General features: G+C 37.2%; 1 protein-coding gene across 1 annotated transcript in view; it reads right to left on the minus strand.

Annotated features, from left to right (window-relative positions):
- Positions 1–21,497, minus strand: part of LOC136874703 (zinc finger protein 708) — a 60,711-nt gene extending 39,214 nt beyond the window's left edge. The window contains exons 1-3 of the mRNA XM_067148351.2: positions 21,072–21,497; positions 14,038–14,133; positions 13,128–13,223 (exon numbers count right to left, since the gene is read on the minus strand). Of these exons, the coding sequence (XP_067004452.2) occupies positions 13,128–13,223; positions 14,038–14,109 (168 nt within the window). The 5' untranslated portion in view covers positions 14,110–14,133; positions 21,072–21,497. The remainder of the gene's footprint in view (positions 1–13,127; positions 13,224–14,037; positions 14,134–21,071) is intronic.
- Between the last annotated feature and the right edge of the window lie 1,040 nt (positions 21,498–22,537).

Raw genomic sequence — 22,537 nt, forward strand, 5'->3', positions numbered from 1 at the left:
ATACTTTCCAAAATACATTCATCCAAAACCTGATGAATCACTTGTAATTACCCAGTACATGTAATGGACAGAATCAAAGAAGTCCTATCGGGAAATAGGAACATTAAAAGGAAAGCATAATAGGATAAACATAAGGATAGGTCAGCACCAGAAAAGAGAACAGAAAAGGCTGAACTTGAAAGGAAAACAACAAACTCCAAACTTTCACACAACGCCTTCCCTTGTCTTCTCTTTAAGTTCTTCCTTTTCTTTACACTGCCCTGTCTGTCATTGTGTTTATGTATTATATGACTTGACCTGTAATTTGCTTGTTCCTTCAGGTTGATTACTGTCTACCATATCTAAGTTCAGTCTAGAAAGGGTGAGTCATTCCAATTGTTTTCTAAATCCATAGAATCTGAAGTCTTGATTATTATCAATTCACAATAATTTTACTCCTATTCAAAAGTACTATGGGTAATTTAGTTTAAACTACTGCAATACATCAGCAGAGCAGCCTACAAACTTCATCATTTTCATTCAACAGGAAATGATTTGACTTTGCACACCATGCTTTCATTGATGATGTTTCTAGTGTTTATGAAGGAGAGGAACTGCAGAGAAGCTTCATGTTTCTCTCTCTCAGAAGTAAATAATGACTGGTCAGATACTCGTGAAAGATTTCAATATAATTAACTGTCACTAAGCATTTCATCTGTTGAACCATGGTCAGTTGAATTCATCAATTTGAATCTTACTAAAGTTAAATGAACACAATTTATATTGAATATCTTGAAGACAAAACTGAGCATGAGGTAAGAAATGAATTTCAAAATATCTGGACAAGACTGGCAATTTTCCTCTTATATCTCAAGTAGCAACAAAACCGGTTGCCATTCACACACACTATGCAGAGAAGGGCCTGAGCACTATTCCAGCTGACACAAAGTATGTAGCAAACCAACATGAAAAAAATATGGAAAATGGGAAGGAAAATTAGCAACTTACTGCTTTTCCAAGGACCTCCCAATTGTGTCTTCAAAAGGGGGTCACTCGATGATATCTATTCAGTAATTATCTCACAATTTCTACTATCAGGTAACAGCTTATCAGATAAAAAGCTTAATTCAAATGATGGGTTTATCTGTGTTGATCCTTGCTCCATCAAGTCTGGTTTAGTTTCTTCTTTCAAACATGTCACTGATGACTCAGTTTCAAAATTTTCCTACAGCAAAGTTGAGACGTAATAGGAAGTCTATCATAAATGGTGATGTGTCCCACCTGGACATAATGGTTCAAGAAACATCTCTCGCATGGATAGCGAATTAAAGGCCTAGTTCTACTAGCAGGCATTTTAACACAACAACAATTATTATTCTAGGATCTATGAGAAGCCATTGTTACATATTAACAATAGATATTCTAGGCCTCCCTCTGCGAGCAGCCGTTGTAACAATAAAAATAGATATTGCAGGCCTCCCTCTCTGAGCAGTCATTGTTATCATAGTTTATTAGTTTCATTAGCCCCATATACATAGTTCCAACAATCACACTTACAAACATGGATTTCCTACCCAATCAATACTTGATTTATTGTTTGTGTATTTAATACATTTAGCAGTACTGGTTTCGGCCTCTATTAGAGGCCACCTTCAGCTGCTGAAGAACCTTAATTTGATAAAACAACATACAATAATGTTAAAACACTAGTTATGTCTGAGTATAAATAATACAATTTGTAATAAAACTTGCATCAAATTGGAGTTTAAAGGTTTAAAAGTTCATTGGTGAAGTGTCACTGGTACGGCCTTTATGTTTTTTTTTTTTTTTTTTTTTTTTTGCTAGGGGCTTTACGTCGCACCGACACAGATAGGTCTTATGGCGACGACGGGATAGGAAAGGCCTAGGAGTTGGAAGGAAGCGGCCGTGGCCTTAATTAAGGTACAGCCCCAGCATTTGCCTGGTGTGAAAATGGGAAACCACGGAAAACCATCTTCAGGGCTGCCGACAGTGGGATTCGAACCTACTATCTCCCGGATGCAAGCTCACAGCCGCGCGCCTCTACGCGCACGGCCAACTCGCCCGGTAGGCCTTTATGTTCTGTTTACAAAAACTTGAAGAATTATGCATTTCTATACTGAAACAAGTACGTATTTTTGCATGTTTTGAAGCATATAAACTTTGGTAAAATCCATTAAAATTTTTTTAGCACTATATTTGGGTGCTTGACAACATTAGTTCTTGTAGGATTAATTGTCCTGTGTTTTGAAGTTAAATGGTGAGAACATCCGTGTGATTTTATTTGTGTAATTGTAATCTGTTGGAAGCTGGCAATGAGTTGTATTGGAATGTTCTCCTGTTGTATCCCGCCGGTCACTGTTATTAGTTATTATGACAGATTCTATTCTCTCAGCTGTTAGTCCATCCTGCTCATGGTAATCATTTTCTTTTTTCCTTTTTTCAAACGGTCACAAATGCTAATTATGTGTCTTTCCCCTAGTTTTGGAAATCTCTATCTGCAAAAGGCATTTAACATCAACAGGTTTAAAGGTGACCTTATCTGCACCAAACCACTGTTTTACATTGGACCAGATGAGCTCTAAGAGGTTTTGATCAGCATAGTACAGAGGCAGTCTCCATACACTGTACATCTACTAGCAGTCATCAATCATGTCTGTATTGTGCCACAGCTTATGAGGTTTAATAAATAAAAAGAGTTAAACTTTCAGCATCGAATCACAGAATGGAATGTTTTTAATCTGCAGCCAGTTTTTGATGGCATCCTTATTAGAATTCGATGTCTGGGCCTTGTCTTTCTGCATGCTGTGGTTTGAGGCATTGTCAGTAGCAAGCACTGAATTAAGGATCGTGTTCTCCTTCAACTAACGAATATAACATTCACAATTCATATCTTTGTGGTAGTCTTCACTTTCCTTGTGGGGATGGTAGGTAAGCAGCACATTGAGAACTAAACTTCTCCTACCACCAGCATTCAGAATAATCAGTCATTCTCCTCTCGTGATGGGGTAGTACTCCAGAAATGCCATCATCCATCCATGCTTTAGACGTTGAATGGCTATTATGTATTTGGGTTTTGTCTTCATTTACGAAGGTGCAGCCTTCTTCCTTGTACTTGTTTATGGCTGTAAAGTAGGTTACTCGCAAGCATCCTATGTCATGTTTGTCGATTAAAACCCTTCTATTATATCTAGTCTTCTTCCAGCTGACGACTAGCTCTTTTACAATCAAACCAATCATCTCTTCTAACACAAACCATAACTTATATATTGATGGATTTATTTTCAGACGAATGTAAGATTCATGGATTATGCAAGGAATAACATACTTCTCAAAATCGCCAATGCTGGTTACACACTTCTTCCCTTTCTTGGTTTCACTGGTGTAGCAAATGAAGTTCCTGCAGTCTTGTGTTGTCTCTGTTCTACTAAAATTCTCTTGACTGTACTCAACAACACTTTAGTTGGATCTGCTACTCTTTGTTCTACTTTCAAAAACTCTCTTCTATATTCTACTTACTTTTTATTGTTACTTCCCTCCACGTCTTTCTTTATAAAGCTATAAATATTTAGAACATCTTTCGCATTTGTCCTCCTTTAGTCATAAACTTCAGTTTAGAATTTACAGGCAACATAACTCACTTGGTGCACAAACAGTTGGAATCTGTACTGGCAATGAATCGATTTGCTCTAAGCTACGAACTGTACATCTGAGTCATGCCTTTCACAAGAAGCAGCACCACCTGTCCCACACCACTTCTGCATTTCACTAGGATACTGTCAACAAACATGAGATAGGTCCACCAGCAGGCTTCCTTTTCTCTTTGAAGTGACAAATTGATTTGAGGAATCACATGAAACTCTTTTACATGAAATGTTCAGAATGCTCTCTGTTAGCACTGATACATGCAGTAAGATTTTTAATTTAAATTAATAACAGCTTTTTATAATAACAAATATTTTCACAGTTGTTTACTTGTTCAGTTTGAACATAGTTCGTTTATGAGCTTATTTAAGCCTTCTTTACTAATTTATTTCATACATTAGGTTAATTTTTATTTAAGTGATGAAATCACAATGTACATACCTCAGTTATTCATACTGAAGTTTGATCATTATGCTTGATTGAAGATCACATTTGACTTCTGTTACCGAGGTAACGTTTGGAGCCCTCTCTATTTATGTCTTTGGTCTGGCAAATGCGGTAGAAATCAGTGTCACATCATGCTAATGTTTCAACTCTTTTTCTGCTGTTGTTTTCTAAATTATTGGAGGTCATATTCCTCATTTATTATATCTACCTTGCGTAAAACATTCATTCTTATTTTAATATGGGAACTGTATGTTGTGTTTCCATTATTCAGTGCAAGCCAGCGCTGAACATGTATCTGTCTTGTGCTGCCTTCTGCGCAGGCGAGCGCAACTTATTAGCCTTGCCTATATCTCTGGCCAATCACAGCTAGTGAGGATTGGTACATAACGGACCTCTCGGCCTAACTTGAAGAATTACATAAAATCAGCTTCATGGTCCGTATCGCACTTCAATAGATTCACAATTAAGTATTTATTTATTTTCCACCTAGTTGAAGAAGCCGTGAGTCTGGTGGTTGCTATAATGGCAAGAAGAAGCACGTTTCAATGTACCTCAGGCTAACTCTCAGGGTAGCCATGGATTATGGATAGTAATCATTGTGCAATGTTGTTCATCCTCAAGAACTCCTTTTGAATTCTATATGACATGTTCTACATTTCACTTCTCTCTACCGGATTAAGTACAACTCCCGCAAGTTAAATTTTGTGAGTATGTAACAACATGTGTCTCCAACATGGAAGCATCATCTGGACTGTAAGTTTTTATTTATGGCATCCAAGCTTTCATCACGAATCGCTTCGTGACTTAGGAAATGCTAAAACCTCGATTGGATTCCGGTCTTGAGTGACCCTTTTGAAATTAACGTAAACTGTTTTTAAAAAAACATTTCAGACTCTGAGTTTTTTTATAGAAGCATGGGTTTTTCATTTATGTATGTTTCAAAATGCTTACTCGCATGATTCGGTTATTATTATTATTATTATTAAATGTTAAAAGTAAAGTTTTCAGGAGTAACGTGGTGGTATTGTTATGACTCTAAAGAAAAGTATCAATTGATTGTGTAATGCCTGAAAGAGTTCCCACAAGCATTTATAAATAGTATTCAATCCCTTATTGATACTATTTAGTTTTGGATTATCCTTTCTCTTAATTTTAGCTAATTTTCTGAAGCTTCGTTATTCTTGATTCTCTTTTGTTCATTCATGAATTCCATTACTGTGGGATTGCTGGGATCAGTGCCTGCTTGTAATTTTGTCTGCAACGGTACTCATGGTGATGTTTACTAATTTGAGGATTGTTGATTATTGAATGACCAGATGAAGTGAAAATATCATTATTCACTGGCATGAATTCTGTATCCTGTGCCATAATTTGCATGTAGTTTGATTCTTTTCTGATGTTTTAAAAAACCATTTCCTGTTATCTCTGATTATTTTTCTTCCTCCTTCGAATGTTGTTTTCTTTAGCCTATTTCTGGCTTTGATTGAATTATTTAGTATTAACGCTTATGAAAACTCATGGCATGAAACTTGACCCTACTCGTGTACCTAATACCTTTGTAGTGTGACAGCTAAATTTTGTGAGGAAATTGGTTGAGAATGAGGGTCATTAATTGTAACATAGGTGGTACTTAATCTACAAAAATTATCTCTCATCATCATTTAAGATATATCAAGCTGTAGGTGACTAATTCTGATGTTATATGACCTATCGCTGGTGATGTGTTCCTATTCCTGCTGTGTGATTGCTGGTCGGTACTGATTGGGAGGTTGGTGTGTGCGTATTGCCTGAATGGTTTCCAATTTTTACCCCGCTCTTGTAATTAGTATGGGCTGGTGTACTGCTGGGCAGTGGTTCGAGGCATTTCACCTATGTCATCTATTTATTGGGTGGTTACTGTTTATGGTTGAGCACTGCTAATCAGTATTGGAGTGGGTGACTTGTTGACCTGGCGCCTGGACATTTGAGTCTTTAGTGGTTAATCCTTTCTGACTATTGGTTGCTTGTGTTTCTCCATCTCTAATGGACCCTGTGCCCTCTTCCTAATTAGATCTGTCACCTGGTTTCAGAGTAGTCACCTGGTGTGGTCTCAGTCAAGATTTCCTGCTCATGAATTTTCAGTTGTGCATTAATTAACCTAACTTGTTGTTCCTGAAAAATTTATTCTGTTGACCTCTTGATGTAAATGTTGGTTGATGTATTAAGTTTTCTTGTGCCTGACTGTTCTCGGTATAGTTATTTCAGTGCACTGCTGTAGTCATTACGTCCTTGGAATCCTTCTGCTGCAAAATTTTGTTACCTAGTCTTATTTTACCTTGTTGTGTTCTGAGTTGTAGATTCCATACATCCCTACCTTATCCACTTGTTGTTGTATTATGCAATAGGGTCCTTAAACCTGAGGAGTGGAGGTCCTTTTAGCCTAGGTTTGGTTCTGGTCCTGTATCTGGGAGATGTGTCATGGTACCATGGGTTGTTTTGGGGTGGGATGATGGCTTCATGGCATGTCGTTTGAGGATAGTGAGTTGCCCTTCAAATCCTTTTGGGCTGACACATGTCTGTTGAGGATTATCATGGTTGTATTGCTGATACTGTATTGTGTAATTAGGTGGTTATGGCACTTCGGTATGGGCGGTGTGTTGCTTTTAATTTTACCTGTGTGTCTCAGTAGATTTGGCAATAAGCTCTTGCATTAGTCTATTGCTCTGATGGAATAATTTTATCTTATATAAAGTAACTTGTTGGTTTTGTGTGGCCTGGTTTCTTCATCTCCTGTCTTCCTGCATTACATGTTGTTCTGATGTCGTCTTGTGTTTAATTTGTACTACTGTGGAGCTCATTTAATCTTTACCTGCCACTCCATGGTGTTTTCTTTTCCTCAGTGCATCTTTTAGTGTCTGTTGACATGGGTGATTAGTCAGTCATCTTACAGTTCTGTGGGTTTACTAGTGAGGTATGGGACTAGTTGGTACTCCTTAGTCGGTACTGGAATAAATTGATTATGGAGTTAATTAGTGGAGTTACTGCCTTCTTCACAGTTCTTTGAGCTTTTCCACGTACTTGCCTCGTATTCCACCACTTATATTTTATTTGTCTGGTCTCCTGGGGGATGTTGTTTTCTTTAGCCTATTTCTGGCTCGTGATTGAATTCTCATTTAATTTTGACACTTGTGAAAACTCATGGCATGAAACTTGACCCTAGTCAAGTGTACCTAATACATTTGAAGTGTGACAGCTAAATTTTGTGAGGAAATTGGTTGAGTACGAGGGTCATTACTTGTAACGTAGGTGGTACTTAATCTACAAAAATTATCTCTCATCATTTAACTTAAAGGTGGCTATCTATAAACTGTTTTGAGTTAACTTTTAATTTATTTCAAGTAAGTTTTATTAATTAACTTTAATTAATTTTGATTATGTTACAGCTTAGTGAGCCTAATATAACGGTATTTTTCCTTCTCAGTTGTAAAACCAGTTATAGCAAATTTTAAAATTAAACCTTTTGAATCCTAGTATCTCGTTTGTCTTTCTTTCAACTAGTGCTAAACCGGTTAATACTGTACCAGTTTGTTTCATGGTATCCACGGCAATTCATAGTGTACTGAAGGTAAGTATTTCATTGCCTTGGCCTTCATTCGTGTGGTGTATGTGCCCAACATTTCAGTTCATCTTTAAGTATTGTTTAACTTGTACTCGTACAAGCTCAAAGGATGGTACCGGCTGGTGCACTTCATCAAATGATGGCTCATTAATTTCACCATTCACTATTTGGTGGTGAAGTTGCACAGAGGTGTAACAGAGAGGTTAGGGAAATGTTATGCTTCAAATTTTTAAGTCTTAGTGCAGCAAGTGACTACAGGGTACAATACCATACAAAAGGGTCCTTGGTTCAAAGAACTATAAGCAAAGGAAATACAGATTAACACTAGAACGGCCGGAGCGGTCATTTTGACCGTTAGCGAATTTCAAGATATTTCCACGCTCGTAATTTTTTACGCACGAGGTTGTTCTTTTGTGACTTTTAATCTTTTAGGGTTATGTACATTCACACCAAACATTACATCCGTAGATAATAAGGGAACACCGATATTGTCCCTTATACCTAGGAAGGCCATAAGCGGTCATTTTGACCGCTTCACTTCCTTGATACGGAGAGCTCTATTCTGCTCACTGCTTGCTTCCTGTGATATATTTACAAGTGGCACTATAGGGGCGTATGATGTAACTAAATAATATGCCTCTAACAGTGGTTGCGAGTGGACGTGTTAGTGCCTGTCCCTTGTGTCGTATAGTGCGTAATAATGGCTCGGCGGCAAAAACTTACCCCTGTTCAATTATTAGCAGAACTTGAAAAGCTAGGAGAAGACGAATCAGGTGACGAAGATACATTATCAGATATAGACGCAATGAGTGACGATGATGATTTTATACCTCCACAGTGTGATAATATGTCGGATAGTGATGGAGATTCGGCTGATGAAAATATGCACACAGTGGACTTCGCACCTACGATAGACGCAGTTACTCCTTCAACCGGACGTGATCAATCTTGCAGCAGAGGACGATCTCTTAGCAGCGGGCAACCTGTTCGAAGAGGAAGGGGGCGAGATGGGAGAAATCATGAACTGGTAAAGTCTTCTTCATTTGCACCAGGGGATCAGTTATGTGGTAATGATGGAACGACTATTTGGACTGTTGTCGACAGTAGTGGGAACCCCCTTGGAAGGATGGCTGCTCAGAATGTACTGAAAGAGGCAGCAGAGTCTACTTCTCACGCTAAGCGTAACGTAGAGACTAACAGCAAGGTTAGTGCCTGGCGTTTATTCATTGACGCATCCATGTTGAAGCATATAAAGATGTGCACAGAGACCGAAGCTCGTAGACAGACAACGGATAATAATTGGTCTATTTCTTTGGAAGAATTAGATGCTTTTATTGCATTGTTATACACCCGTGGAGCTTATAAACTTACTAGTCTAGCTGTAGATCATATGTGGTCTTCTTTATGGGGTCCCCCTGTTTTCACTAACACTATGGCAAGAAACAGGTTCAAAGAAATTCTAAGGTATTTGCGCTTTGATCTCCGTAAAACTAGATCCACTCGTTTGCAGACAGATAAATTTGCTTTGGCGTCGGCTATTTGGAACAGATTTATTGAGAATTGTTATGCGTGCTATAAACCAGCAGCGAATGTCACAGCTGATGAACAACTCTTCCACAGCAAAGCTCGGTGCAGGTTCACGCAGTATATGGCCAACAAGCCAGATAAATATGGCATAAAATTCTGGCTACTGGTAGACGTTGATTCTAAGTATGTGTGCAATGGGTTTCCTTACCTTGGGAAAGACGAAATGCGACCCACCAATGAGTCACTGCCTGAAAATGTTGTCATGAAACTTATGGATCCATACCTCATGAAAGGACGTAACGTGACCACTGATAACTTCTTTACATCGGTAAAGTTGGCTGAGAGACTGGAAGAGAAGAAAACTAGTATTGTTGGAACAATCAATCGAGTGAGGAAGGAAATCCCGGTGTCAATCAAAGCAGTACGTGTGAATCTGTACGAGACTGTCGTACTTCAGAAGGAAGATCACACTACTCTCACAGTATATCAAGGAAAAGTGAACAAGAATGTGCTTCTGCTAAGCACTCTACACCCAAGCGTTCAAGTCAGCGAAGATAACAAGAAGCTCCCTAGTACTACTGAATTTTATAACGGAACTAAGTATGGTGTGGATGTAGTTGATCAAATGGCGCGTAAATACTCCACTAGAGTATATTGTGAGACTAGGTCTAATATTTAATCATAGAGTTTATCCTAGTGATACTCAATTCAAAATTTACACTGGTGAAAATGAGACTTCAAAATTATTCTCACATCTTATAAGGGTTAACTGTATAAGATTATATACTTTTGGTTTATTGTTCAATTTGTTGTCTGATACCCTCTTTTATTTTACAACGTACTTGATCTAGCAGCAATATATTCATGGATAGTCTACAAGGAAGTTACGGGACAGAGAATCTCTCGACATGATTATATTCTTGAAGTAATACAAGAACTAAGATCTGATTTTGTGAAGACAAGATCCCGGTTGATTGAACTCCATACACTTCAGCCTGAGCCTCAGATTCAGGTTCAATGTGCCAGTCGTAAGCGACGACAATGTCAAGTGAACTCCAATTGTAAACAGAACAAAACCTCTGACACATGTTATTCGTGCAACAAAGTAGTCTGTGGAAAATGTTCGTGTAAGGTAATAACTTGCATAAATTGCTTGTCAAGTGTCTAAATAGGCTTGTAAACAAATAGAGATCGTTATTTTTATCATAATTTTTCACAAAGGCATTCAATAGCAAGTCCGCCGAAATATTTCATTGTTACCTATTAGAAGTGAGGGAATATGAACAATTATTAATATTTAACAATGGATTGATCTGTATACAATACATCCTAATGTTAACTGTTGTTTTAAAATAAATTATTGAACATTCTCATGTTTCCCAGATCCTGGATCCTAGGTATATGTCAGTAAGTGGAAGCGGTCAAAATGACCGCCTGCGGCCTTTATAGGTATGAGGAATGTTCGGCCATTCTAGTGTTAATGATACTGAAGGTTTCACTGAGGTTTTGATAGGTACCAGTGTGGCTGGGAAACTGATGACTGAATGAAGGTGTGCATTAATTTATGTTCTTGTATACATTAAAGCATCAACTCATGTAAAATTCTCAGTAGGTACTCTATTGAGAACGGGCTAACACTGCTTGAAATAGGCAATTCCTGCAATATACCACTATTAGCAATGGTACCAGCTGCCACACACTGTATTTTGTGGAAAATTATGGAACCATCTCAGCCGTTGTATGGTATGGAGCAGTGGGTCTTGGAAAATTGCTAGTTGTCCCACAACACCTCGCTGCACATTACAGTATCCAGTAGAAGACCTTGGAACTGGTTGGACAAAATTATATAGCAAATCTACCAAGCTTAGAAAAGCAACTACATTTCAGAGGATCTTCCACCTTAATGGTTAAAAATAAGGAGTCTCTCACTGAAATCTGTTCAGTAATCTTCGCATGTTATTCTACATACTATCAATAACAGTAACATAAGAATACTGACAAAAAGAAAAAGCTGTGTATTCAAAGATATTTACAGTCAAAAGTGTTAGTAGCAATGATATCACCTCCCACATGATATGTAGTAGAGGTCTTTGGAACTCGACCATTTGTCACATGATACCTAATGCAAGATCAAGGAACCACTTGAAGCAAGTATGAAAATTAGGTAAGAAAACTGACGATATTATAAAAAATTATATTTCCCTTAGACCGAGCTCGATAGCTGCAGTCGCTTAAGTGTGGCTAGTATCCAGTATTCGGGAAATAGTAGATTCGAATCCCACTGTCGGCAGCCCTGAAGATGGTTTTTCATTGTTTCCCATTTTCACACCAGGCAAATGCTGGGGCTGTACCTTAATTGAGGCCATGGCCGCTTCCTTCCCACTCCTAGCCCTTTCCTATCCCATCATCGCCATAACACATAGCTGTGTTGGTGCGACGTAAAGCCAATAGCAAAAAAAATAAAAAATTCCCTTACGACATCCAAATCATATATACTGGAATTAATGTTCGTGAAATTACTAAGGAACTTTGTCATATATTGGAATCCACTTTCAAATTAGTGTCATTGGATGTCTTAAAAATCCTTGCTAAAGGTGATATCTACTACCAATGTGGGCATGTCAGTGAAATTTAATTTTTTAATATTCTCAAATTCTTTTTACTTCTTTTAACTGTTAGATTCTTCAATCTGCCAAAACTAATTTTGAGTAATACATTTCTAAACTACCTGAAAAAGAAAAACATATGGTAAGAGTATTATGTTAATTACTGATGAAAGTAGATATTGCATTGAAACTATATTTGATTCTTGTGAATTTTGCTATATTGTGAGACTAGGTCTAATATTTAATCATAGAGTTTATCCTAGTGATACTCAATTCAAAATTTACACTGGTGAAAATGAGACTTCAAAATTATTCTCACATCTTATAAGGGTTAACTGTATAAGATTATATACTTTTGGTTTATTGTTCAATTTGTTGTCTGATACCCTCTTTTATTTAATGAGGTATTGTTTTTTCCCTTTTGCTTTTTTCAGTAATGAAGGATGGGGCTCTTGTTACTGACATTTACTGATTTGCTGCGAGCATGTCACCTTGAATTTTTATTTACTTCATCGTTTCTAACTTGAATCTTGAAAGGTTAAATTACTTGGTTTATCACTTATTTGTCTACCCTCAGATACTGAGATTATTTCAATACATGATACATAATTTCTGGAATTAATTGATATTAAATTCTCTCCATGATATGGTACTAACTTCACTACATGACTTACCAAGTCAATGCAATAATTTTGGGGTTCCAGAATTAAGATAAACTTATTTATTTAATTGAATTAGTTCTATATATTAAATTATTCTCTATTCTTTCAAAGAATCTGATTTATTTAAATGAAGAAGTTCTATATCTTGAACAGTTACTTTTCTTTCAAAGAATTAATTTATGTTATTTAATTTGGCAGATTTAATTAATTACCTTTCATTTTTCAAGAAATGATTGTGACTATGAATTATTATCTAAAAGAATATAGAATTGAGGTACCTCACATGTTAAACTATGAGCAATCAAATTTAAATTGTGTTGTTACTTCTTATTTTATCTTAAATTCTAATTTTTAAATTTTATTTAGATCTATATGGTGTTCCTATTTCATGGAGTATTACTTGGGGAGCTGGATTTTAAATTGATAATTTTTTAATCTGGCCTTTTGACTTTTGCCAGAGTGTTGACCCTCTTATGTATTGAATAGGTTGAACCTCTTTTGCAATTATTTAATTTAATGTGAGATTATTGTCACAAGTAAGTAATTTGCTTAATTTCTGTAAGATTATTCAACCAATGAAATGTGTTCAGCAATTTTCACTTTATTTCTATTTCAGACAATGGTTTATCAAATTATACACTTTACCTCAAGTGCATTTTGCTGTGTTGGCACTGGTTCCATTAACTCTGATTTGATTTCTTGCTTCAAAGATACCATTTCTGACACAGGTTCAAAATGTCCCTGTGGAAAAGAACATATATTAGACATGCTATTCATCCACATCTACCAATCTAGTCACCTACAAATGACCATGAAAATTCATTTCATGCAAGCAGTTAAGTTCATTTCAAGATTTCAATAAAGTTTAGGAAAAATGTCTACATATAGAGGATCCTCACAATCAAAGGGTGCAGATCAAAGAAGAATTACTGCAACAAACTGCTAGTAGCAATGATACCAGCTGCCACACACCATGCACTTTGAAAAAAATCATAGTAATACATTAGCTGTTGTATGGTACGGAGCAATAGGCCTTCGAACAATGCTACTTGTCACACAACACCCAGCTATGCATTACAATACCCAAACTGAAGAAAATTACAATTATACAGGAAATTTACCAAGCCTGTGAAAACTACTACTTTTCAAAGAATCTTCACACTTAATGCTTCAAGATAAGGGGTCCCTCATTGAAATCAATGTAATAGCTTATTTTACAAAGTGTTGATAATATTAACAACATAATAACATAGAAACTCTCTGTTCAAAGAATTTATACAGTCAAAAGTACCAGCAGCAGCAATGATACCAGCTCTCATAGGACACATAGTAGATGCCCTTGGAACTATACCATCTGCCAAATGACACCAAATGCAAGATCTTGGAACCACTTGATGGAAAGATAAAAATCAGGTAAGAAAACTGCCAGTCTTATAAAAATGTACTTCTTTCCGAAGGCCTATGCATTGAAATGAATGTTTTTCAGTAAACTATGTTGGCTATTTTCTCACAAATTACATTATCAAACAATGGCTTCCCAAATCATGTACATTACCTTGAATGTGTTTCCCTGTGTTGGCCCTTGCTCTGTCAACTCTGATTTGGTTTCTTGTTTCAGAGCAAACATTTTTGGTATAAGTTGAAAATTTTCCTGCAGGAAAAAGTATACATATTAGGCATGCTCCTCACACATATCTACCAATGTATCAACATGATAATTCATTATCTAGCAGTAATTGAGTTAATTTCAAAATTTCACAAATGTTTAGGGAAAATGTTTTACAAATAGAAAATCTGTAACATCAAAGAGTGCAGTTCAGAAGAGAGAAGGCATCCTATTTGAATGCCGAGGGATATTTTTTATTGTGGAGCAATTACATCACATATAAAACCTTTTAAAATATCACTGTGACATCAACAGTAATGTAAACAAATAGTGACAAATTATTCTACTCATCCTACACAAAATGATTTGTAGAATTTAGATCCCCCAAATTGATTTTTTTATACCAGTAAATACAGCTCAGCATGAAATCTCTTCCATCTCACCTACTGTATACTACGTTCCCAGCAATAAGACTGGTTGGATCCCCAACAGATCAACAACCGACTGCCATAAAGAGCCTAGGTGTCACCGAGGAGGCACACTAAAGAAATGAGGAGTGCGTTAGTGTTATTTCCATTTCCTAGCCAGATATACTGGTCAGCCATGACAACTGAAATTGTATTATATTATTTGGTTAACATCATACCAACACAGACACTCCTTACAGCAATGATGGTATAGGAAAGGAGTAGGACTGGCAACAAGCTGCTACTGCCATAATTATGGTATGGAAATTGGAAACCACAAGGCTGGCAACAGAATGGTTCAAACCCAAATTCCCTCAAAAGTAGGCTGACAGCTATGTGATCAAAACCATGTAGCCATCTTGCTTGATTACTATGAAACCTTAATATTCAAAAAACATGACCTGAATGTCTGTAACAGAAACTATCATCAAATGAAAAAAAGTGATCATTTTTCTACCAAACGACTGCTATTAAGCCTGAGGCTTGAAGATTGTATGGTGGTGAACGTTCAGCCACCTTCGCTTTTTTAGACCAGAGTCTCTACCATCTCCTCAGATAACTCCTGAATTGATTTCATGTAGGCCTAGTGAATATCATATCAGACCTCCTATTCAAGTAAAATGGTACCTAACGGGCTGGTAATATAACCCTGAACATCTAGGTAACCCCTAAACCCATAAACTAGCTGTGGAATTTTGATAGTGACAGTAAAAACTACAAAGTAACCAAACATTTAACTAAACTCTCCCACTAAAGGTCATGAGATTGGCCCAAAGCCCCACCACCGGATAGTGTCATTATTACTAGCAATGTATGAAAACACTGCACTTTGAGCACTATGCATATGTTGCTATGTCACATATTTAAGAAATTGGACATCAACACGCTGACTTGTAAACAGTGAAGTCAAAAAATAATGAGCAGGAAAATGGCATAAAATCAATGTTCCAAAGTCAGGAACTACCCACAATTTTCAGTAATAATGAATGACCTCCGGGATTGCATCACTGCTTCTCTGATGGACAACAGTAGCAAAATGCTGTACAACTTATATTAGCCTAACTAGACCACCACCTATATGTGTGCCATATGATGAAATGAAGACGCACTGTGCAACTGTAAATTTTTTATTATGCACCAAACATCAGTTTATGTTAACTATAACAGTATTTATAACTGCAATGAATCCATTAAGATAACTCAGTACAGCATGTTCTTAAGAATAAGGCATTCACTTGTAAAATTTCAGCTCTGACAGTGGCACTAATTTCTTCAACATTACTTTGATGTTTGGACAAAAAAAGTCTGTCACGATTAACTCATTGCGGACCGTGGACGGCGTAAGACATTCAAGCTTGCTCCTATGCTGCGGGCCGTGGATGGCGTAAGACGTTTAATGTTCCGCGCGAAGCAATGCTGTTTATATTCGTCATCTATGCATTCTTACACCTTAGTCAGCGTTACTGATTGTAGCAGGAAGTTGGTTGACCTTGTTGAGATAACCCTCGCGTTGAGTGGGCTCATGTTTATCTCAGCAGTTTTAGCTGAAAAATCTCATAACTTCCTCGCGCGTCAAGTCGGTACTTGAGATTCCAATGCAGTGCGTGTCGTCCTTACCGAGTGTAGTATAATGGCTTATAATACAAAGTTTCTTACTGAAGATTAAATAGATATTGTTCACAATGATTATTCTGGTGATGAACTTATTCCTGAAATAGACTCAGATAGAGAAAGTGAGAATGACGAGGAAATTGCGATTCCCGAATCCGATAGGCCTATAGAGAAAAGTGAAGTGCCTGATACATATCATCCTAGTTATTGTCCACCCGTTCCACCATTTACAGAGAATTCAGGTTTAACATTCAAATAGAAAATAAGCAGGATATTTTGAGTTACGTGAGTATTTTCATGAATGACGAATTTTATCAGTATGTGTGTGAGCAGACCAATCTATACGCGAGTCAAGTGAGAAGTGCGGCGCCCCGGCCTTTCACAAAGAATTCCACCATGCAATCATGGAAACCGATTAGTCCAAAATCATGATATAGAAATGTACTGGACCGAAGACCCTGTTATTCATACTACGATATTTTCTAAAACAATGTTCCGAATACGCTTCCTTCATATTCTTTCATTTCTTCACTTCGATGACAGTAATCGTTATGCCGAAAATACAGTTAGGCTGTATAAAATTAGACGTATTTTGAAACCTGTCACAACAGATATCACACCTTAAATATTTACTACAGGTAAGCACAAAGTATCATTTTTCTAACATTTATAGTTTAGGAGTAATTGTAAATTGTGATAAGTGATGCACGTCAAGAGGGCCGGGCATGAAAATGGCCGGTCCAGGCATTCAAGTGTCCCGCTCAGAAGCAGGTACTGAACGTGTTAAGAGCCACTGAACTAGAAGGTACACACTCAGAAGATTAAAATGGTACGTGTTGTGTGTAGTAATCAACAGAGCAAAGACATATCATTAAATTCTCTCACCTCTTCTCCATCATCAGGGTATTTGCTTTGGGATGTGCTATAGTGACAGTAATCTGCCAAATTTATTTGAATACTAAGCATTAAATTCTATTCAGTAAAAGTTATCTGGAATGATACAAATGAAGTATCTGCAGTTCCTTCAAGCGACAATAGTTCTCCTTTGATCTCTATTTTCTGGTCCATTTCACACTGCAAATAAATTAGTTCGAAGGTGCTAAGTTTGTAAATTTTTTCCAATGACCATGAACTGAAATATGGTCCAGAAATAATATATTATACTGATATAATTATTATAGCTATACAACATACAGTTTCTTATGACTGTCAATATCATGATCATATTGATATAACTACTAATTATGCAATATTATGATGATGGCCATAGGACTAACAATTTTACATGATTGTCAATACTGTGTTCATAATCATATGACCTCCAGTTATACAATACTGACAATATTGTGATGATGGCCATTGGATATATAGTTTCGCAATACTAAAAATATTGTGATGATAGCCATAGGACTTACAGTTTTACAATACTGACAATATTATGATGATGAAGACTTACAGTTTTACAGTAGGTACTAACAATATTATGATGCCCATAGGACATACAGATTCACACAACTGTCAATATTGTGACCATAATCATATGACCTCCAGTTTTACAATATTGACAATATAGCAATGATGAGGAATTACAGTTATACAATACTGACAATATTGTGATAATAGGCATAGAACTTATAGTTTTACATAACCATCAGCCATAGGATGTACAGATTTACATAGATATTAAACCACAGGGGTATGACTTTTCATTTAAAGGTCCCCATTGCACTAATCAGGACACAATAACAGCAAACTTCATGAAATTCGACTGACTAGGCCACTTGTTTATCACCCAAAATACCTGGATCCTTATCCTGGTTTAAATCAGCCCTCCATAACACTATATCATGGTAACATCAAGAAGACCCTTGAATGTTTGTTATATTTTGCAGGACAATACTGCAGGGTACCCGGTTTATTTGCTCTGACCAACACTGGTTATTCTATTAGTATGTTAACGGTTTTATGGTTCCAGAGTCAGATTTAAGTCCTATAGAAGTTCTTGCATGCACTGAGAATTCTTACAAAATATCTTACAGAAGAGAGGTAACTTGCTTTTATGATATATGTCATATAAAGTGAATGTCGGGAGTAAATACGGCTATGAAATGAAAACAGCTTTTGTGGGATACTGCTATGATACAGAAGAATCTCCAAAACGACACTGATATACCAAAAAATTCTACAGAAATACAGATGATTTTACAGAAAACCTAAACGGACTATCAAACCTGAAACACTTTCATCAACCCTGGACCGTGCGCGCCACTCCATATCACGCTCCTGTGCGCGCGGTGGTGTTCGGACCGCACAACGTAGTTTGCCAGCTTTGTCTAACATTATATGCAAATGTATTGAAATAATTGAAAGATGTAATGTGTATTCTAAAAAGTCAAAAATATATACACTTCATGAAAATGAGCATGTTTTGGAGAATACACAAATACAAGTCAAGAAATTCAAACACTGGACTGCTCTACATAGAGTTATGAAGTCAAATAGCGGGTTACTGTTCCCAATGAAATGAAGCAAATTTAGTTTTCATCTTCATCTTCTTGGCTGCACTTTTCACAGGTAACCTTATGCCGACTATGATTGCGGCACACATTTTGACGACATAGGTCACAGGTAACACCAGTCTTCATATTTTTGTGCGTTCCACAAATGAAGCAGACTTTCTTTTGTGATGCACACTTCATAGTCTCCTTGGCTTCATGAAACTTCGATAAGAATACCTGTAAATCACTTGGAAGAGACAGAAGTTGAGCTCTTTCTCGGAGATTTGCCTCCATCAGACTCAGTCGCAAATCAGTGAGATATTTCCTTCTCACACAATCCTTTGATGGGCTGTTGGCAAGAAATCTTGTACGAGTTTATACCTGCAATATCGAGTTCACGGATAAACACTACAAGAGGCCATCGCCTGGTTTTCCTTGCTGTTGTATACGTAGAACACATCACATCAACAGTATCTGTGCCACCCTTGGTCCCATTATAGTCAAGGATCACGAATGGTTTATTAGTTGTGGGATCGATTTCACCTGTGTCATTTATAGTTGATAGAAGAAGGACAACTGTCTTCTTTTTCGTCACATAGAACACTAGTGTCATATCAGGTTGGAATCCAAATATGCTAGAGCAAACCTGGCGAGATTTTTCCATTAGAAATTTGGGAGGTATTTCCCTTTTATTCTCTTTTAGTGTCCCGATGAATGTCAGTCCTTGCTCCAATAGGTATTCAGCCAGTGGAATGCTACTATAGTAATTATCAGTGGTAACATTCCTATGTGAATTCTTTATTGGGTCAGTTAGTCTTTTGACGACGTGCATCGGTTTGTTGGAACAACTATAAGGACCTTCGGCTTGTTTGCCACAGTAGAGTTCCAAATTGAACATGTAAAATGTTCTACTGTCACACAGAGCGTAGAATTTGAACCCATAGTTAGCTGGTTTTAGAGGCATATACTGGATAAATCCACAGTGGCCACGGAAAGCTACCAACATCTCAATTGTTACAAACTTCCCTGGAGAGTAGAAAGCCTGACAATTAGCAACAAACTTCAAATGCAATTCTCTGATGGCTGCTAATCTGTCTGTCGCAATTAGTACGTTTCGAGAACTTACGTCATCAAAACGCAAACATCCCATCAAAAACAGAAAGCGCCTGGAGCTAAAATTTGCTCTCAGGATTATCATTCCAGTAGCGTCTCGTGACCGAAGTTCTAAAGTATCTGCACGGTTGCCTTTTTTTTAGTTGTAATAGTAAATAATGCCCCCAAAAGTGCCATAATCTCGGTACGTGTAGTATCCTTGTAGTCCCTACTTCGCGATTCCGGATTCTTTGACCGACACTTGGCAACGTAAATGTTAGTGTATCTTACGATATCATCGATCATTTCAAGGGAAATTATTTGCAGGAAAGCATCCAGCGATGTTGGAGTGTTTCGTGCACGCGCTTTTGTCCCGGGAAACGTCTTCACGATATTTTTCGAACGGGTTCTAGAATCATTCAGAACCACAGGAGTACTTTTTCAGATCGTTTCACCATCTTTTCCAATATAAAATCTGACATCGTTGTACCGTGTGTACTCTTCCATTGGAGTATCACTCGTTGTGCCGAGTCACTAGAATGATCGTCATCTACCAACCCTTCTCCTTCAAAATCGATGTCACTTTCGAAATCACAGTCACTGTCTACTCCGTCTTGCTCCGAGAGTTCCATAAGACACTGTTGGATGTCATCAGGTTGGATATATCTTCTTCGATCCCTGTAGCGAAAAAAATAAAAAGATTACTATGTTTATATACGTATAATACTTCATACCTGCAATTATATACATAATGAAGTATCCACCTTCATTAGTCACTAAAACATTCTGGATGGAATGGTGTTACAGCGGAAATAATGTATAACACCGCTTGGAACAGTAAACATAAGCTCAAAAATATACTTACATTTCTGTGCGCGTTGCGGTGTTAGGACCGCTGCCGGCAAGCTGAACGGTGGAGGCTGTCTTCACGACTGTTCCCACGCTGAACTGCAGCATTACACAACATATCAATAGCGCTGTCTGATGCTTAGAAGAGTAAGGAAAGATTAGCAGTGGACCTAATCGGTCTGAGTGTGCATTAAACGATAATACAAATCAATAATCCAAAAGTGCGGTCCAAACACCGCCTACGCGCGCGGTCCAGGGTTAACATGTTTTGAAGGCTACAAATTTTAAATAAAAATACATCAATATTCCGAGTATCCCTCTTAAATCGCACACAAAGAAACACACACACTTCAGATAAATAACACGCCAATACAATAATTATGCACTAAGCGCTGTTATTTCTTTCCAAGATTAAATTAAGATACACCATGCAGTTGAAAATGGTATATACATTAATACAACTTACCGGCAAATGTAAAGCGAAACCTAACGATTTTCAAAAAGATATAAAGTGATATGATTAAACAAACAAAAATAGACCTAGCACAAATTATGTGGAATTCTTAAACAGTTTTGCTTAATTCCTGATTAATGAAGACTTCACACAATGTACTATATGAATTTCACTATTGAGATCTAGAAGATCGGCAAGAGTAAATTACTGAGCTTTGAACTTTACCGACACTATGTTAGAGGTTGGGAACACGGCATAAAGTGATAGAACCACAATACCGTAATGAAAATCCACGGAGAAGTAACACAACAGAATAAAAATGTACGACGTATCGCGATTTTCCTTATACGCTTAATACAATACGAAACAACATACCAACCACTTCGAAACGAAATCTGATATTATTAATCAATCACTCAATCAAAATAATCAGTCACTACTGATCTGCATTTAGGGCAGTCGCCCAGGTGGCAGATTCCCTATCTGTTGTTTTCCTAGCCTCGTCTTAAATGATCGCAAAGAAATTGGAAAATTATTGAACATTTCCCTTGGTAAGTTATTCCAATTCCTAACTCCCCTTCCTATAAACGAATATTAGCCCCAATTTGTCCTCTTGAATTCTAACTTTACCTTCATATTGTGATCTTTCCTACTTTTAAAGACACCACTCAAACTTTTTCGTCTACTGGTGTCCTCCCACGCCATCTCTCCACTGACAGCTCGGGACATACCACTTAATCGAGCAGCTCGTCTCCTTTCTCCCAGTTCTTCCCAGCCCAGACTTTGCAACATTTTTGTAACGTTACTCTTTTGCCTGAAATCACCCAGAACAAATCGAGCTGCCTTTCTTTTGATTTTTTCAAGTTCTTGAATCAAGTAATCCTGGTGAGGGTCCCATACACTGGAACCATACTCTAGTTGGGGTCTTACCGTACCAGAGACTTATATACCCTCTCCTTTACATCCTTACTGCAACCCCTAAATACCCTCATAACCATGTGCAGTGATCTGTACCCTTTATTAACACCTAGGTACTTACAATGATCCCCAACAGGAACTTTCACCCCATCAATGCAGTAATTAAAACTGAGAGGACTTTTCCTATTTGTGAAACTCACAACCTGACTTTTAACCCCGTTTATCATCATACCATTGCCCACCGTCCATCTCACAACACTATCGAGGTCACTCTGCAGCCGCTTACAATCTTGTAACTTATTTATTATTCTGTACAGATAGAACAACATCATCTACAAACAGCCTTATCTCTGATTCCACTTCTTTATACATAGCATTGATATATATAAGAAAACATAAAGGTTCAATAATACTGCCTTGAGGAATTCCCCTTCGCCTACTCTAATTCTCTATTTTCTAGAAATATAACCGCCCATTCAGTCATTCTTTTTCCTAGTCCAATAGTATTCATTTTTGCCAGTAGTCTTCCAAGATCTACCCTATCAAATGGCTTAGATAGG

Source organism: Anabrus simplex, chromosome 5 (genome assembly GCF_040414725.1).
Source record: "Anabrus simplex isolate iqAnaSimp1 chromosome 5, ASM4041472v1, whole genome shotgun sequence".
NCBI classification, from domain to species: Eukaryota; Metazoa; Arthropoda; class Insecta; order Orthoptera; family Tettigoniidae; genus Anabrus; species Anabrus simplex.